This window comes from Chaetodon trifascialis, chromosome 14, assembly GCF_039877785.1.
Source record: "Chaetodon trifascialis isolate fChaTrf1 chromosome 14, fChaTrf1.hap1, whole genome shotgun sequence".
Lineage (NCBI taxonomy): Eukaryota > Metazoa > Chordata > Actinopteri > Chaetodontiformes > Chaetodontidae > Chaetodon > Chaetodon trifascialis.
Window position 1 is genome coordinate 19,758,961 of NC_092069.1, and position 14,362 is coordinate 19,773,322.

The 14,362-nt window shown below is 41.6% G+C and overlaps 2 gene segments (V, D, J or C); one reads left to right on the forward strand and one right to left on the reverse strand.

Moving 5' to 3' along the window:
* Positions 1–448: 448 nt before the first annotated feature.
* LOC139342384 (Ig kappa chain V-III region MOPC 63-like) overlaps positions 449–14,362 on the reverse strand; it is a 48,398-nt gene continuing 34,484 nt past the window's right edge. Inside the window, 2 exon segments of the V gene segment in view lie at positions 449–1,009; positions 1,900–1,933. Coding sequence covers positions 690–1,009; positions 1,900–1,933 — 354 coding nt within the window.
* LOC139342383 (Ig kappa chain V-III region MOPC 63-like) overlaps positions 12,052–14,362 on the forward strand; it is a 34,934-nt gene continuing 32,623 nt past the window's right edge. The window contains 2 exon segments of the V gene segment in view: positions 12,052–12,103; positions 12,196–12,529. Coding sequence covers positions 12,052–12,103; positions 12,196–12,529 — 386 coding nt within the window.

A 14,362-nucleotide genomic window follows, 5' to 3' on the forward strand; every position in this document is an offset into this window, starting at 1 on the left:
TCATCTCTGACCATTAAACATGAGACTACAGCCAGTGGCCGCTTAGCTTAGCTTTGTGTGATGACTGGAGTCTTGGTAACCATCGAGCCTGGCTCCATCCAAAGGTACAAAAATCAGCTGAACATCACCACTAAAGCTCAGAGACGCACATGTTGCATTTTGTTTGTTGAACCTGTACAATCACTGAAGTTGTGAGGTTTTTATGAAGAAACAGACCCAAACACTGTGACTCAGAGAAAGAGGTGGGAGATGATGAAGAGTTGAATCAGTTTAATGATCTTTCCAACAGAGTAACACAGACAAATGTGAGAGATCCAATCATTTGAGCAGACGGTCAGGCCAGGGGGGACAGGTCCAAGAGCGAATCAGCTGAAGTTATAAAAGTATTTAATTTCTTGCTGCTCCTCATGAAATAAAAGACCAAACACTTCATCAAGTTGTTCATCACTTCAAGCTTTATTAGCACAAACATCAACCATCAACATGACAGTTATGAAGCACACTCACATCCAGCTGCTGAGCTACACACATTTCTCTCTAAGTCGTTGTTGTCCAACACTTTACAGCAGTGTTGTTCTCTGTCACACAAAGCTTTAGTTTCCTCTGCAAACATTAAAAGTCATATTGATGAGAGCAGCAGTTGTGTTCCTCCTGCTTCCCCACACACAGAGCTCCTGTCCTGGGCCCCTCTAGGCCTCACACTGGCTCCTGTGGAGGGACTGGGTCTGGCTGTGGCCCTTATGGAGGACCTTGCAGGAGTACAGCTCTCCTTCCATCCAGCGCTCCTTGCTCAGGCTCAGGGTGCTGCTGCTGCTGTAGCGTCCGCTCTTCTCCTCCTCGGAGCTGCTCAGGACCCCCTCTGTCACCTGCGTACCGTCCACCTCCCAGCTCACCACGGCTCCCTGAGGAGAGTAGCCGCTCAGCAGGCAGGCCAGCGTGGCCGAGCCCCCGGAGAGCTGCTCAGAGGAGGGGGGAAGCAGAGAGACCGAGGGCCTGACCGTGGAGCCAGCTGGAGGGGAGAGCAGAGACACACGAGGAGCAGATTAACTCCCACTGTAGGACACACAGCTCAACACCACACACTGAGCATACATGACAGAGGTTAACACCACTGTGGATGAGCTGTGTGCACCATACTGTGATCAGACAGAGGAGAGGAGGTGACAGATGGGACCAAATGAGGCGCTAACAAATAAAACTAAATGCTCAAATTTGATCTCATTTTCACATTTAAACTGATGAATCTTCGACTGAGGCGCTCGTCACAAATCACTCAGAATTAGACAATCATATGCAACATGAGTGTAAATATAAAGAAATATTTAGAATAATGATCATGAAATTTAATCTTCATGTCTAATTTATATTGTGTGACAGTAAATAATTCATGACTTCAATGATTTTCTTGTTTTTCAAAATGTAATGTCTGAATCCAGTTAAAGACTTTGTCATCTGTCTGTTTCACTTCCTTTTCACCACTTTAAACTAACGAACTGTGAACACAAACTACAGCTGGACTGCATGTACATATAAACTCACTTATTTGTTTTATAGACAGATAAGAAATCTGATGTTATTTTTTAGCATTAAACTTTTCCTCAGACCAATTCCACAAGCATTTTGTCCCCAAAAATAAATAAATAAAAATAATTCAGTTGAAACAAAATTTGAGAATATTTAAGTGATTTGGCATTTATTTAACCTAAATTTCATCCAAAACACAATAATAAAATAAATCTTTGCACAATGAAAGTCAAATTGCGATTTCAGCCAAGTTTGATAAAAAACAATAAATACACACATTTGAAACTCCTTCAATAATTTCTTTTGTAATTAGCTCATTTCACACAATAAGTTTGATCTTTCATGTTGTAAAAATGATAAATCTGTGATACTTACAGTCAATGATGAGTTTGGTTCCTCCACCAAAAGTCCACCACAGTGATACAAACTGATGAAGTGGCCGTACAAAAACCTCCTGCACTGTCAACAAGCATCTACACACTGAAAAAAGTCTCTGACAAAAATAAAATCATATTTTTCTGAATCTGCAAAGTATTTTAAGTGATCTGGATTGAAATTATTGTATAAATGAAAGTTATTTCTTTCATTTTCTTTAGTTTTCTGCACCTGACAGACAAACGATGACAGTCTTCTTGTAATAAAGTCATTTTTTTCACAGTTTTCTATCAGTTGATTCTTGGTTAAATGAACATGATGCTTTTTAATTATGAAAATTTACAAACTCATTATAAGCAGAAGTGAATGACATTATTTATCTGCAGTGAACCCTGTCAGTAAATGAAAGGCAGACAAACAGACACATCATACCAACCACAGTGGACACAAACTTCTCCTTAAATCCTCAACTGCACTTGTAATATAAATATTTCCTTGTGTTCCATTAAGATCATAGATGGTGTCAATCCAAACAGTATTTCTCCTGATTTTGTTTCCCACGTTGCCTTGAGTGTGTTGAGAGCAGAGAGATGATTTCCATAGAGAGGAGGCTTTGCATGGTCAGCTGATCCTCCAGTGAACTGAGAAGGTTTATAGTCCTGTGAGTTCAACACTGCAGGACTCACATCTGTCAGTCAACACAGCAGAAAGCACGAGCACCATGACTCTCATCACCATCCTCATCTGGACGCTGGCCTGCTGCTGTTTCACAGGTTGATTCTCTCAGCAACATTTCAAACATGATGTGCTGCCTTTTCTCTCATTTCTTTGTGCTGATAAATGAATGATTTGTTTTTGTCTGCAGGATGCAGCGGTCAGGTGACTGTGACTCAGCCTCCAGTAGTGACATCGACTGCAGGATCCACTGTCACTCTCACCTGTAAAACTGACCCTGCTGTTCGTTACGTTCGTGCTCGTTTTGATCCTTATGAATGTTTGCAGTGGTTTCAACAGAAATCTGGAGAGCCTCCAAGGCTCCTGGTATCATATGTAGACAGACGTGAATCAGGAACACCAGATCGGTTTAGTGGCAGTGGAAGCAAGACTGACTTCACTTTGACCATCAGTGGAGTTCAGACTGAAGATGCAGCAGTTTATTACTGTCACAGTTACCATGACATAAGAAGTGCTAGAGTGTTCACACAGTGATTTGTAGCTGTACAAAAACCTCCCTCAGTCAGACTGCAGAAACACTGAGCTGTTACAGCAGGAAGCGACTGCAGCTGCTGAAGAGGAAGAGACTCTGACACAGAGCACTGAACACAGAGCTGACAGTAACCTCACCAAGCACAAACACATCCCTGTTTCACCTGTGTGCATTCGGTCAGGTTGAGTGACCATTACGCGTGCCGAACGCGCTTGCGATGTGGTCAGATGAGATACTGATCAAAATATATAAATTTAGGTCTGACTGTATGTGCTGACTCAGATAATTGCATTGAATGGTGGCTGTTGCTAATTATTGATCGCAGTGAAATGCCAGACACTGTGGAAACCTGCCTGTGAGGTATTGGTGACGTGAGCGCACGACTCCGCCGGTTTACGAAAATCCACTTGCCCAGCGGTGCGCCACTGGCGCACGGAGTTGACCAGGTGTGGGGTGGCGAGCTTACAGCGCACTTTTACGCCGCCGGCGTGGACCGAAATGGAACGAAAATCCAAATGCACCGGCTGATTATGCCGACACCTAGCCGTACTGCGCCGCAACGCCCATCCTGGTATACCTCTGTGCACCTCAGTTTACCAAAATACCAAGTGCGTAGCCTGCGCCGCGCCTGCTCGCCATGTTTATAGAGGTTTAGATATGAGCATGTAAACGTAGCATTTCTATTCTCATTACACTATTGGAGTGGAGTATTTCTTTGTGTGAGGAGTTGAGAGTAAAAACAGGCTGTGTCATCACATTATATTGTTGTGTCTAGAAAGTTGCTTAAATTATTTCTATTTGTATCTATAAAACACATGATGTCTGTCTTTTTTCTTTTTTGTTTGGATACAAGGATGCGTTGTTAATGTTTTTTTTTTAAAGTCTTTGTGATGTGGCATGAACAGTGGTCTTTACATGATCAAGAAATTAGGGTTCTTCTGCAGAAATCCATCAGATTTAAATGGGTTTCTGTAATGCCTAATCATGACTAAGGACACCAGATTCCTCCTTTATGTTATGTTTAAGAAATCAAGTTACAGGGACACTTCTCTGTGTAATGCAACATAGTTCAGTAACACCACAAACTACATCCTCCAAAATGATCTGACAGTTGAATCAGCACCTCGCTAAAACAGTTTCAACAGCAACTGAACATTATAACTTCCACGACGGTAGGATTTGTTCCAGGTCTGTTGTATTAGACTATATTCGCTTCACTCCTGTAGATATCTCAGGGTGCACCAGGATGATAGGATTAAGTGGGCTAGGAGCACAGGGGCCCTGTACAAGAGGGACCAGAGCAGGCTCGACTTCTGGCTCTGGAGAAGAAGATCCTGAACAAAGTCTACCTCCTCCACAACATGCTGGTTTAGAAGAGAAGGGTGTTCAGCCAAAGACTTATGTCCCAAACATGTTCCACCAAGCAGCACAAGAGATCCTGCCATGGTCATCAAACTGTACACCTCATCCCTGCTTTGTCACATTATGGACTTCAGTGGAGTGGGCTGATGCTGATGTCTTACTGGACCCCCTTAACTTTTTAATTGCATGTTCTGTAACCTCTGGCACAGTGCAGTATATCTTATGAACTTTTGCACTGAGAATTACGTGCATTTTGCAATTTGCTCACATGTATGCATGCATGTGCTTAAAAGAGCATCTTTTTACTGTTATGTACTAGTACACAGTACTTCTGTGTGATATTTGTTTTGCACCATTCTTTGTACTGTTAGTTTGTATAGGTGAAGCTACTGTGTCATACAAATTTCCCCTGTGGAATAAATAAAGTATCCGTCGAGGTATCTGTTAGCTTTAGCTTGGTGTACCTCACAAACATACTGTGCATGTGTATAGAATGTAGACAGAGTTCCATTCCATCTGCATCTGTGTCACAATGAGGCCAGAATGATGGAACGGAGTCAGTAGAATGTCACAGATGTATATAAATGCTGGACTTCATCAGTTCAGTCAGCTCAGTCTTGTTTTTTGGCCGGTAACCTGTCAAACAACTCTGAAACATTTTGTCTGCGAACAGTCATTATTCACTGAATATCGAGACAAATCATCACTGAAATCAAGTCACTTTTGGAAGTCTGGTACAGTAAGTTGATTCACTTCTCCAAAAGACACATGTTCATGCAGAGAAAAGTCTCCTGTTGCAGTCAAGTTTTCATGAACATCTGGCTGCTCTGCAGATGCAAAACTACTTCACTTGGTTCACAGTTAATGTAGCTGACAGTGACAGATTGTTTTTAGAAGAAACAGTGAAAATGGCTTATTAGTAGTGCTGGTAAAAAAATATCGCTATTAACACGTTAACGCAAATCAATTTTAACGGCGTCATTTTTTTTTTTAATCGCGCGATTAACGTTCTCTGTGACCTCGTGAACTTGTAGTTGTTGTTTTTTTGTTTTTTTTTTTAAGCTGTGGCCACTGCTAGTATCATTAGTAGTGCTGTCAAAAATATCGCGTTTGCGTTAACGCAAATCAATTTTAACGGCGTCATTTATTTGTTGTTGTTTTTTTTTATCGCGCGATTAATGCTCTTTGTGAACTTGTAGTTTTTTTATAAGCTGTGGTCACTGCTAGTATCGTTAAAAAACTACAGGATCCGATTGTAAACCGGAAACAAAACACTAGGCACGCCCCACGCGCGTGTTTGGTCTTGCTTGCTCACTAGCTGTAAAAGCGTAGGCTAGCGGTTTGTGTGGATGTCAAGTGCGAAACGCTGAAATGGATGCGAAAAGATTCTGAACGGAAAGTTCAGTTTCAAAAAGTTGCCAGATGGGTCGACTGACAAGAAAAAAAGTTATCTGTGTGTATTGTCGCTGTGAACTGAGTTATCACCGGATCACATCCAGTCTGAAACACCACGTGAGGCGAATGCGAATTCTCCGCCGCCTCCTTGTCAAAACCAGGCGACAATGGATGCTTTGATAAGAGGCATATGGATACCGCAACTAAGAACAAGCTTACTGCAGCTATAGGGTTGATAAGCCTCTGGTGAATAAATAGAAGAGCATTATAGTCTGACTGCTAGTATGTTCAAAGGAAACTTAAGTCTAGTTTACAATGATGTGCACTTTGTAACTTTATTTTGTATCACCCTGTTTTGATCCCTTAGAAAGGGCTGTTGAAGGGCTTTTTTGTAACAAGTATTTATTTTTTGTCATCTGTTTATTGACAGTGTTTAATTGTGTGCTTCAAATGTGAACGACTGCTCAAAGTGAGAATGTTAGTGTGAAATATAACACTATACGTTGTTTTCAATAAAAAAAACATTTGCACAAAGCAAGCCTATCTACTTTTCCATGTTGACAAGAGTATTAAAATGATAATTCAAGGGACATTTAGATTAGATAAAAATGCAAGTTAACTATGACATTTATGAGATTAATCGCAATTAAATCGATTGACAGCACTACTTAGTATTATGAGTAATACAAGGAGCAGATACTTTGGGAAATTAGTTGAATCTCATCTCCCCGGTTACTTTTTTCAGCTTAAACAGTAATGTTAAAGTTTCCATCTGTATTTTAAGTATACTGAAAATTAAATACAGGTAATTACAATAATATGCAGCTTTGTATGTGATCTTATTGATGAGCAGGGATGTGAACATGAATACAACAACAACGGGAAAAATCAAATCAGTGAGAGTGAAGGGCCTAAAAATCTGTGATATTTTCTTCAGTGATCAGTAGTTTTATTTTCGTGTATTTTTAAGATTTTATTTTAGTATAAGCAAATGTTTAATTATCTTCCAGTGTGGGATCATTGTGGAATAGTGTTTACAATGAAAATGTATATTTACTGAAGGAATAGTAGCAGAAGTAAGATTTGTTTCTTGGTCTTTAGCTGAGCTTTGTTTGGATTCAGATCAGGTTTAAGGCTAAAATGATGAATGATTGATTGATCCTGACCAAACCTGATGAATCCCACCTGTCAACATGTTGCTATGTTCACGGCTGCCAGGCCCTGAGAGGAGAAACATGACTTTGTGTGTCTAAATTCTTTCTTTTCTACTGTCAGGTGTGTGAAATCAACAAGATAATTCATCTTGCACCATGACTGCCTACCAGTGCTTTCAGGTCGTGGTCGGAGGCCTGATCTCCTCCAGCACCACTGACTATGAGGTGCAGGCCATCCTGGGGAGTGGCACCTTTGGCCTGGTCACCCAGTGCAGGAAGGTAGCCACCAATGAAACGGTGGCTCTGAAAATCCTCAAAACCAAGGACTGCATTGAGGAGGCAGAGGCAGAGGTACAGCATAATTTATGTTTGCCAAACATTTCTCTGTGTAATAATTCAATGACACATTGCATTCACATCAGATCTCCCTCTAACCTCATCCATTCAGGAGGCGATGCTGAAAAAGATTAAAGAGCTGGACTCAGACAGGTTTAACATCGTCTCTTGGAAAGACTCCTTCACCTTCAAGGGATATTTCTGTCTTGAGTTTGAGAAGCTCGACATCAGTCTCTATGACTTCCTGCAGCAAAGCCTTTTCCAGTCTCTGGACTTGGCAGAGATCCGCCCCATCGTACAACAGGTGTGTTTCTATATAAGTATAATGTATTATTATTATTATTATTATTATTATTATTATTATTATTATTATTATTATTATTATCATTGAATAATGTCCCCAAAGGCCAGAGATGGTTGATACATTAACGTCTTCAGTTCTTTCAAATGACAGTAGAAGACCTTCAAAATGTCTGCAGTCATCCTTAGTGTGTACAATCACTGTGGCTACAAATGCTGGCCATCCTCCAAACTGTCAGACAAAAAGACGAATTGCTGTTTAAGTGTTCATATATTTGGCTGTGCATGTTTGTAATTCCTGACAAAAACTCTTCTACATTTTGTCAAAGTTTTCATTGACAATAGCACAGATTTGTTTTTTTTTATGGCTGAATTCTCATGGTCGAAAAAAAAAAATCCATCAATAAAGATGTTTTTTCATAGTTTTGCTGATGACATGAACTCTGTAGTACAGCTGTTTTTCACTCAAATCTGTTATTTCAGCTGGCGACAGCTCTGAAGTTCTTGAAGAGTGCAGGGATTACTCACACAGATCTAAAGCCTCAAAACATCATGATGGTGGATCATGAACGTCAGCCGCTGAGGGTTAAAGTCATTGACTTTGGCTTAGCCTGTGACAATCCCAACGAATGGATAGGATCCACTCTTCAGACCCTTTGGTACAGGTGAGTCCATATGGAAGAACAGGTGACTGACAGCACGTCTGTGTGTCTGGGACAGCTGTGTCAGAGAGGACTCAGGCTTCTGTCTGATCTTCATAACCTCACTAACGTGTTTGTGTTTCTCTTGCTCGTCTCAGAGCTCCAGAGGTTCTGCTGGGATGTCCGTTCACCGAGGCGATTGACGTGTGGTCTCTGGGTTGTATTGCCGCCCAGATGTTGATCGGCACTGCACTCTTCAGGACCAGAGATGAATATAATTTGGTTAGTATTAAATTTAACAATATCACACTTAAAACACAACGTAAATGTCAATTTAAACCACGTTTCTGCATCCTGTCTTCTTAAAAGTCCCACATTGGGAAACAACAGTCAGAGACAACATTCTCCTGCAGTTCAACTTATTTTCAGTGTTTTCTTTTGGAAAAGGAAAATATCTTTTCATGAGACACATCATGACATATGCTTATATTTTGCCGTATCAGCAAAGATGCTTCTAACTTGTAGCTACTTTAACCGTTGGAGAACTTCTCTTGTGAAAGCTTAAAAATGGATTTTGAAGTGTAACACAGCATTGTGTCCCCACAGATGAGGCATATTGTCCAGACTATTGGAAAACCTCCAGATTATATTCTGAACGCTGGACTGTACACCGAGCTGTTTTTCCACGCAGGACGTGAGCCGGCCCTGTGGACATTTAAGGTGACACATTTAGTCTTCATCTGGCTGTGTCTATATTAACATGTTTGCTTCTTTGTTTTAGTCTTTCACTGCATTGAGAACAAATGAGCTCACTCAAACATTTTCTCTCCTTAGTCACCCCATGAAGTGAGAAACTTCACCTGGAACCCACAGACCATCACCAGCCTGAGCCAGCTGGAGCAGGTAGGATGTCAGATTTTGAAATTTACCAAAAAAAAAAAAATGCTTTGAGATTTTCTGACATTTCCTTTCTCTCTGATCTGCACAAGGTGTGTCAGAGGCTGTCGGGGGAAGAAGCGAGCGCAGACGCATGTGACCGGGCGTGCTTCGTGGACTTGCTCTCAAAGATGCTGGAGTTGGACGCAGCTGACAGAATCACACCGAGTCAAATCCTCCAGCATCCCTTCATCACAATGAGCCACCTTGTTGGCACCTTTGACAACAGCTCCTAGTAAGTGTGTGCTCCGATGCTGTGTGCATTACCTCTGTGCTGATGTAGACAGGCGAAGTTGTTTGACTCAGCGATTTTTGTCTTCCAGTGTGAAAATGAGCATAGACAAGATGAGCATGTGTCAAGGTAAGACCTCCGACAGCACTGCCGGCCACAGCCGTCCTGCTGAGGGACACTCTGCTGAGCTGAGTGGGAGTGGGAAACCCTTCCTCCAGAGCCCCATCATCAGCGGGGAAAGGAGACCCATACTGAAGAGGAAACGGGGTGTGGATGAATCAGAGTGTGGCAACAGGTAGATGTTTGAAACATCTCTATGCTGATGATTTGATCTTTTAGATGAATCGTTGGACATTTTGGGAAATACTTTCTTTTGCTTTCTTACTGAGACACGAGCTCCAAAGCTCTCCATAGATGAGCATAGCGTCTCCTTTAACTCTCAGCGATAGAGCAAATAAGCCCATTTCCCAAAATGTCTAGTTACTGCTTAAAGATTCAAGAGATTCAAACTTTTTTTTTTCAATGGACACAGAAGCAAAGACATCAAGCCAGCAAAGAAAAGGAGGGACGCAGCCACGAAGACAGCACAGCTCAAACGACAGAGGGATGATGCTGATCTGTGCGCGCCCTCAGGTGACGACTCCCCTGCAAAGAAGAGGAGGAGCATGAACGTCACTGAACAGCTGGCAGACAGAGTCAACAGTAAGCTCATCTATGGCAACACACACAAGCACCTGAGATGCATTTAATTTAATCCCTTAAGGTCTTCTGTATTATGATGGCTTGTAATGGAAACATTTAACTTTCCCAAAATTGCTAACTTTGAATGCCAAATTGCAAATATGCTGAACTGAATGCTGAAGATTGGACCTGGGAGGCGTTTGATGAGAATGAGTTTAGATGTATCTGATCTTGTACAGTGACTTTTCTCTGACCTGCCTCAACTTGGTCAACAATCAGTCATCCTTTCTGTTTCAGAACTGCAGAGCAGCACAGCACCCCGGTCCACCTCAAACCCAGTCCACCACCTCAAGAAGAGGAAGAGGGACGATGAGGCTTCAGGCTCAGCAGAAGAAAAAAACCTTCACAGTCAAGAGATGGAGAAATCAGGGTGGAGGAGAAGGATGAACCCACCCAAGAGTGAAGGTCACTCAGAGCAGTGCTGACGCTGCCTCCAGTCAGACTCCAACCAAATAAAGTGACCAAGCTCTCATTTTATTTCATTTGCTCTTTTATTCATTTTCATTTTTCTTTTCATTTACATTTTTTTACTTGACAGAAACATCTTGTGCTTTGATTTAAACTATGTTTAACATATACTTTTAAAAAGTGTAACTGCAAGTGCAACTCGGAAGGAGGGAGGGGAGAAGGCGTGCAGTGGGTTTGACACAGCCGAGTCAAATCTTCACTAATCACACCAGCTCCTCGCCTCACCTTTAAAAACGCCGCTGGCGAGGCGCGTGGCAAGTTTCGAGGATGACTGCGCCCGCCTGCGCCGCACCGGCGGCGGAATCAAAAATAGAGCCCACAGACTTAAATAGAGGGGAACTAAACAGACACAGGTGTACGCAATCACAGTAACAAAGGTGGGAAACATATGGCACTCGAGTATTTATAATCTGCACATTTCTGCACTACATTTATCTTACAACAAGTTACTTTACAAAGGTTTGTCTCATGGAAATTTCCAACTAAATGTAAACTAACTAAATCTAAATGATGTATCAACACACCTAATCATTTTTCTTTATTCTTCAGTAAGTCAGACAAGCACAAGTAGTGCTTAGTGCCGTCACCACAATGTTGTTCCATCCCACAGAAACTTCACCATCACGCAAAGCTGAAGTGAAAGTCAAATTTGCATGTCCGTTGTTTCTTGTTCCTCCAACAATGACACAGCTGCAGCTGTTTGAACTCAACACAGAAAAATAAAATGTCAAAGGAAGGGCTATCGGATTCACCACAAGGGCATTAAATATTTATTGCTCTTACCAAAGGGAATACAGCATGAAATGACGAGAAGACACTTCACATGTCGAATGCCAGTGGAGCATCATACAGGCCTCTAGAACAGCGTGTTGGATTTGACTGTAAAGGCAGAATTTGTCCAGTAGAGATTCAGTGCTGTTGTTTCTCTGAGGGTCCAGGGTTTGAAAGACAGGGCTCTGTCCATTCAGACTGGCCTCACAGCTCACTGAGCTACACTCATGAAGTGGAAATGAAAGCAGAAGTGAATGACATTATTTATCTGCAGTGAACCCTGTCAGTAAATGAAAGGCAGACAAACAGACACATCATACCAACCACAGTGGACACAAACTTCTCCTTAAATCCTCAACTGCACTTGTAATATAAATATTTCTTTGTGTTCCATTAAGATCATAGATGGTGTCAATCCAAACAGTATTTCTCCTGATTTTGTGTCCCACGTTGCCTTGAGTGTGTTGAGAGCAGAGAGATGATTTCCATAGAGAGGAGGCTTTGCATGGTCAGCTGATCCTCCAGTGAACTGAGAAGGTTTATAGTCCTGTGAGTTCAACACTGCAGGACTCACATCTGTCAGTCAACACAGCAGAAAGCACGAGCAGCATGACTCTCATCACCATCCTCATCTGGACGCTGGCCTGCTGCTGTTTCACAGGTTGATTCTCTCAGCAACATTTCAAACATGATGTGCTGCCTTTTCTCTCATTTCTTTGTGCTGATAAATGAATGATTTGTTTTTGTCTGCAGGATGCAGCGGTCAGGTGACTGTGACTCAGCCTCCAGTAGTGACACCGACTGCAGGATCCACTGTCACTCTCACCTGTCAAACCAACCCTGCTGTTCGTTACGTTCGCGCTCGTGTTGATCATCATGAATGTTTGCACTGGTACCAACAGAAGTCTGGAGAGCCTCCAAAGCTCCTGATATCATATGTAGACACAAGTGAATCAGGAACACCAGATCGGTTTAGTGGCAGTGGAAGCAAGACTGACTTCACTTTGACCATCAGTGGAGTTCAGACTGAAGATGCAGCAGTTTATTACTGTAAAAGTTACCATGAAATAAACAGTGCTGGAGTGTTCACACAGTGATTTGTAGCTGTACAAAAACCTCCCTCAGTCAGACTGCAGAGATACTGAGCTGTTACAGCAGGAAGCGAATGCAGCTGCTGAAGAGGAAGAGACTCTGACACAGAGCACTGAACACAGAGCTGACAGTAACCTCACCAAGCACAGACCTACCAAGTATCTGTTTAATATCTATCGTCTTAACCTGCAATATTCACATGAGTATGTGGCCACATTATTCTGTACATTTCAGACCTACTATTTGTCAATTTACCAAAAGAGTTTTTAAAAGCTGTCATGACACCTTGATGGATTTTTTTTCAACTAACTATTTCCCCAACTGACCTTCCAAATTAAAGTAGTGAAACTAATATTTGCATGTTACTTTCATTCCGAGGTCTTCATTTTCACAGATGGGAGTCTCATTTTGTGGTACTTGTAGCTCATTGGGTTTTCCTGTTTTCTACTACTACCGACAACAGTTTTACAAAGTGTTCCTGAGCTCAGGTATCACAATAAATTTAGAGATTCAGATTTCAGATTCAGAATTGAATTTAGCTTTGGTTAATTTGTTAATCCTGGAGTTACGTGTAGAGCCAACATGCGAGTTTATTACCACAGAAAGAAGATTTAGCAGAAAAAAAGGGTTCGCAAAGAAACAGAGACAAATGTTTCTCAGCGTGTGTGTGTGTGTGTGTGTGTGTGTGTGTGTGTGTGTGTGTGTGTGTGTGTGTGCATGTGTGTGTTCCTTTTACGCCAGCCGTGGCTCTTGCTGCGTACATTGTTCAAGACGAGGATTAAATGTTATTGGATTGGTTACAGGTGACGTACACAGACATTGTTGGACTGTCAAACTTGGATCTGTTCCCAGGTCAGCATGGACACTCTGACGTCAGAGAACGTAGGTCGACAGCAGAATTAACAAGACATACAAACATCACGCTAGAAAACGACTTCTAACAATGGCATGCCATGACTTCTGTTTACAGCTCTGTAAGTCCTGTAGCTGTACTGTTTTTAAAGAACCTTCACATTTTTCCTTTTGATTGTTTCTCCAAAGCCATACATCAATAAAATCCATCTGCCATCTCAAATCCATCTCAAATCTGCCGAAATTCTAGCAAAAATATAATGCAGCATACACCATGTTAGCATGTCAGCGATCATGAGTGCAAACACATTGGTTTAAGTTCACCTCAGTTTCACTTGAGGCACTTCAGAAGGCATTATTTACCAATTAAAATGCCAATGACGTTCAGGCTGCTCAGTGTGCGCCCTAACCCCTGCACTGACAGCGAAGCCTAACGTCATCGTAAGATCAAGTGTCAGGCATGTCCTGAACACAGAGGACTGATGCTGCTGTCTCACCTTTGCACTCTGGTAATCCTGCCTGTACAGTGCAACTCCTTCACTTACACATCATTATGTGACGACTGTATCAGTGTAAATGCAAGGCAAATGTATTTATATAGCAAATTTCACACACAACAACAACGTGACGGGTTTTACAGGGTACACAAGCAAAAGAAACAAAATATAAAACAATCAATGCAAGCAAGCAAAAACACATAAAAACCACGAAGATTAAAGAAATACAAATAAAGATAAATAAAAACAATAAAAGCAAACAGACAAAACCATGCAGAGCAAAAACAATAAAAGCAATAAAACAAACTGACGAATATATTTGCTTTAAAGGAAAATGAATTAAAAGCAGTGGATCACAGGTTGGTCTTAGCTTCTCTGCTGCTCAAATGGGGAACAAATTGCCAGAAGAGTTAATTAGTGGTCATTAATACAGTAACACTCTGGGTCACGTCGCCAGCTTTTCTCTTGTTTAGATTATT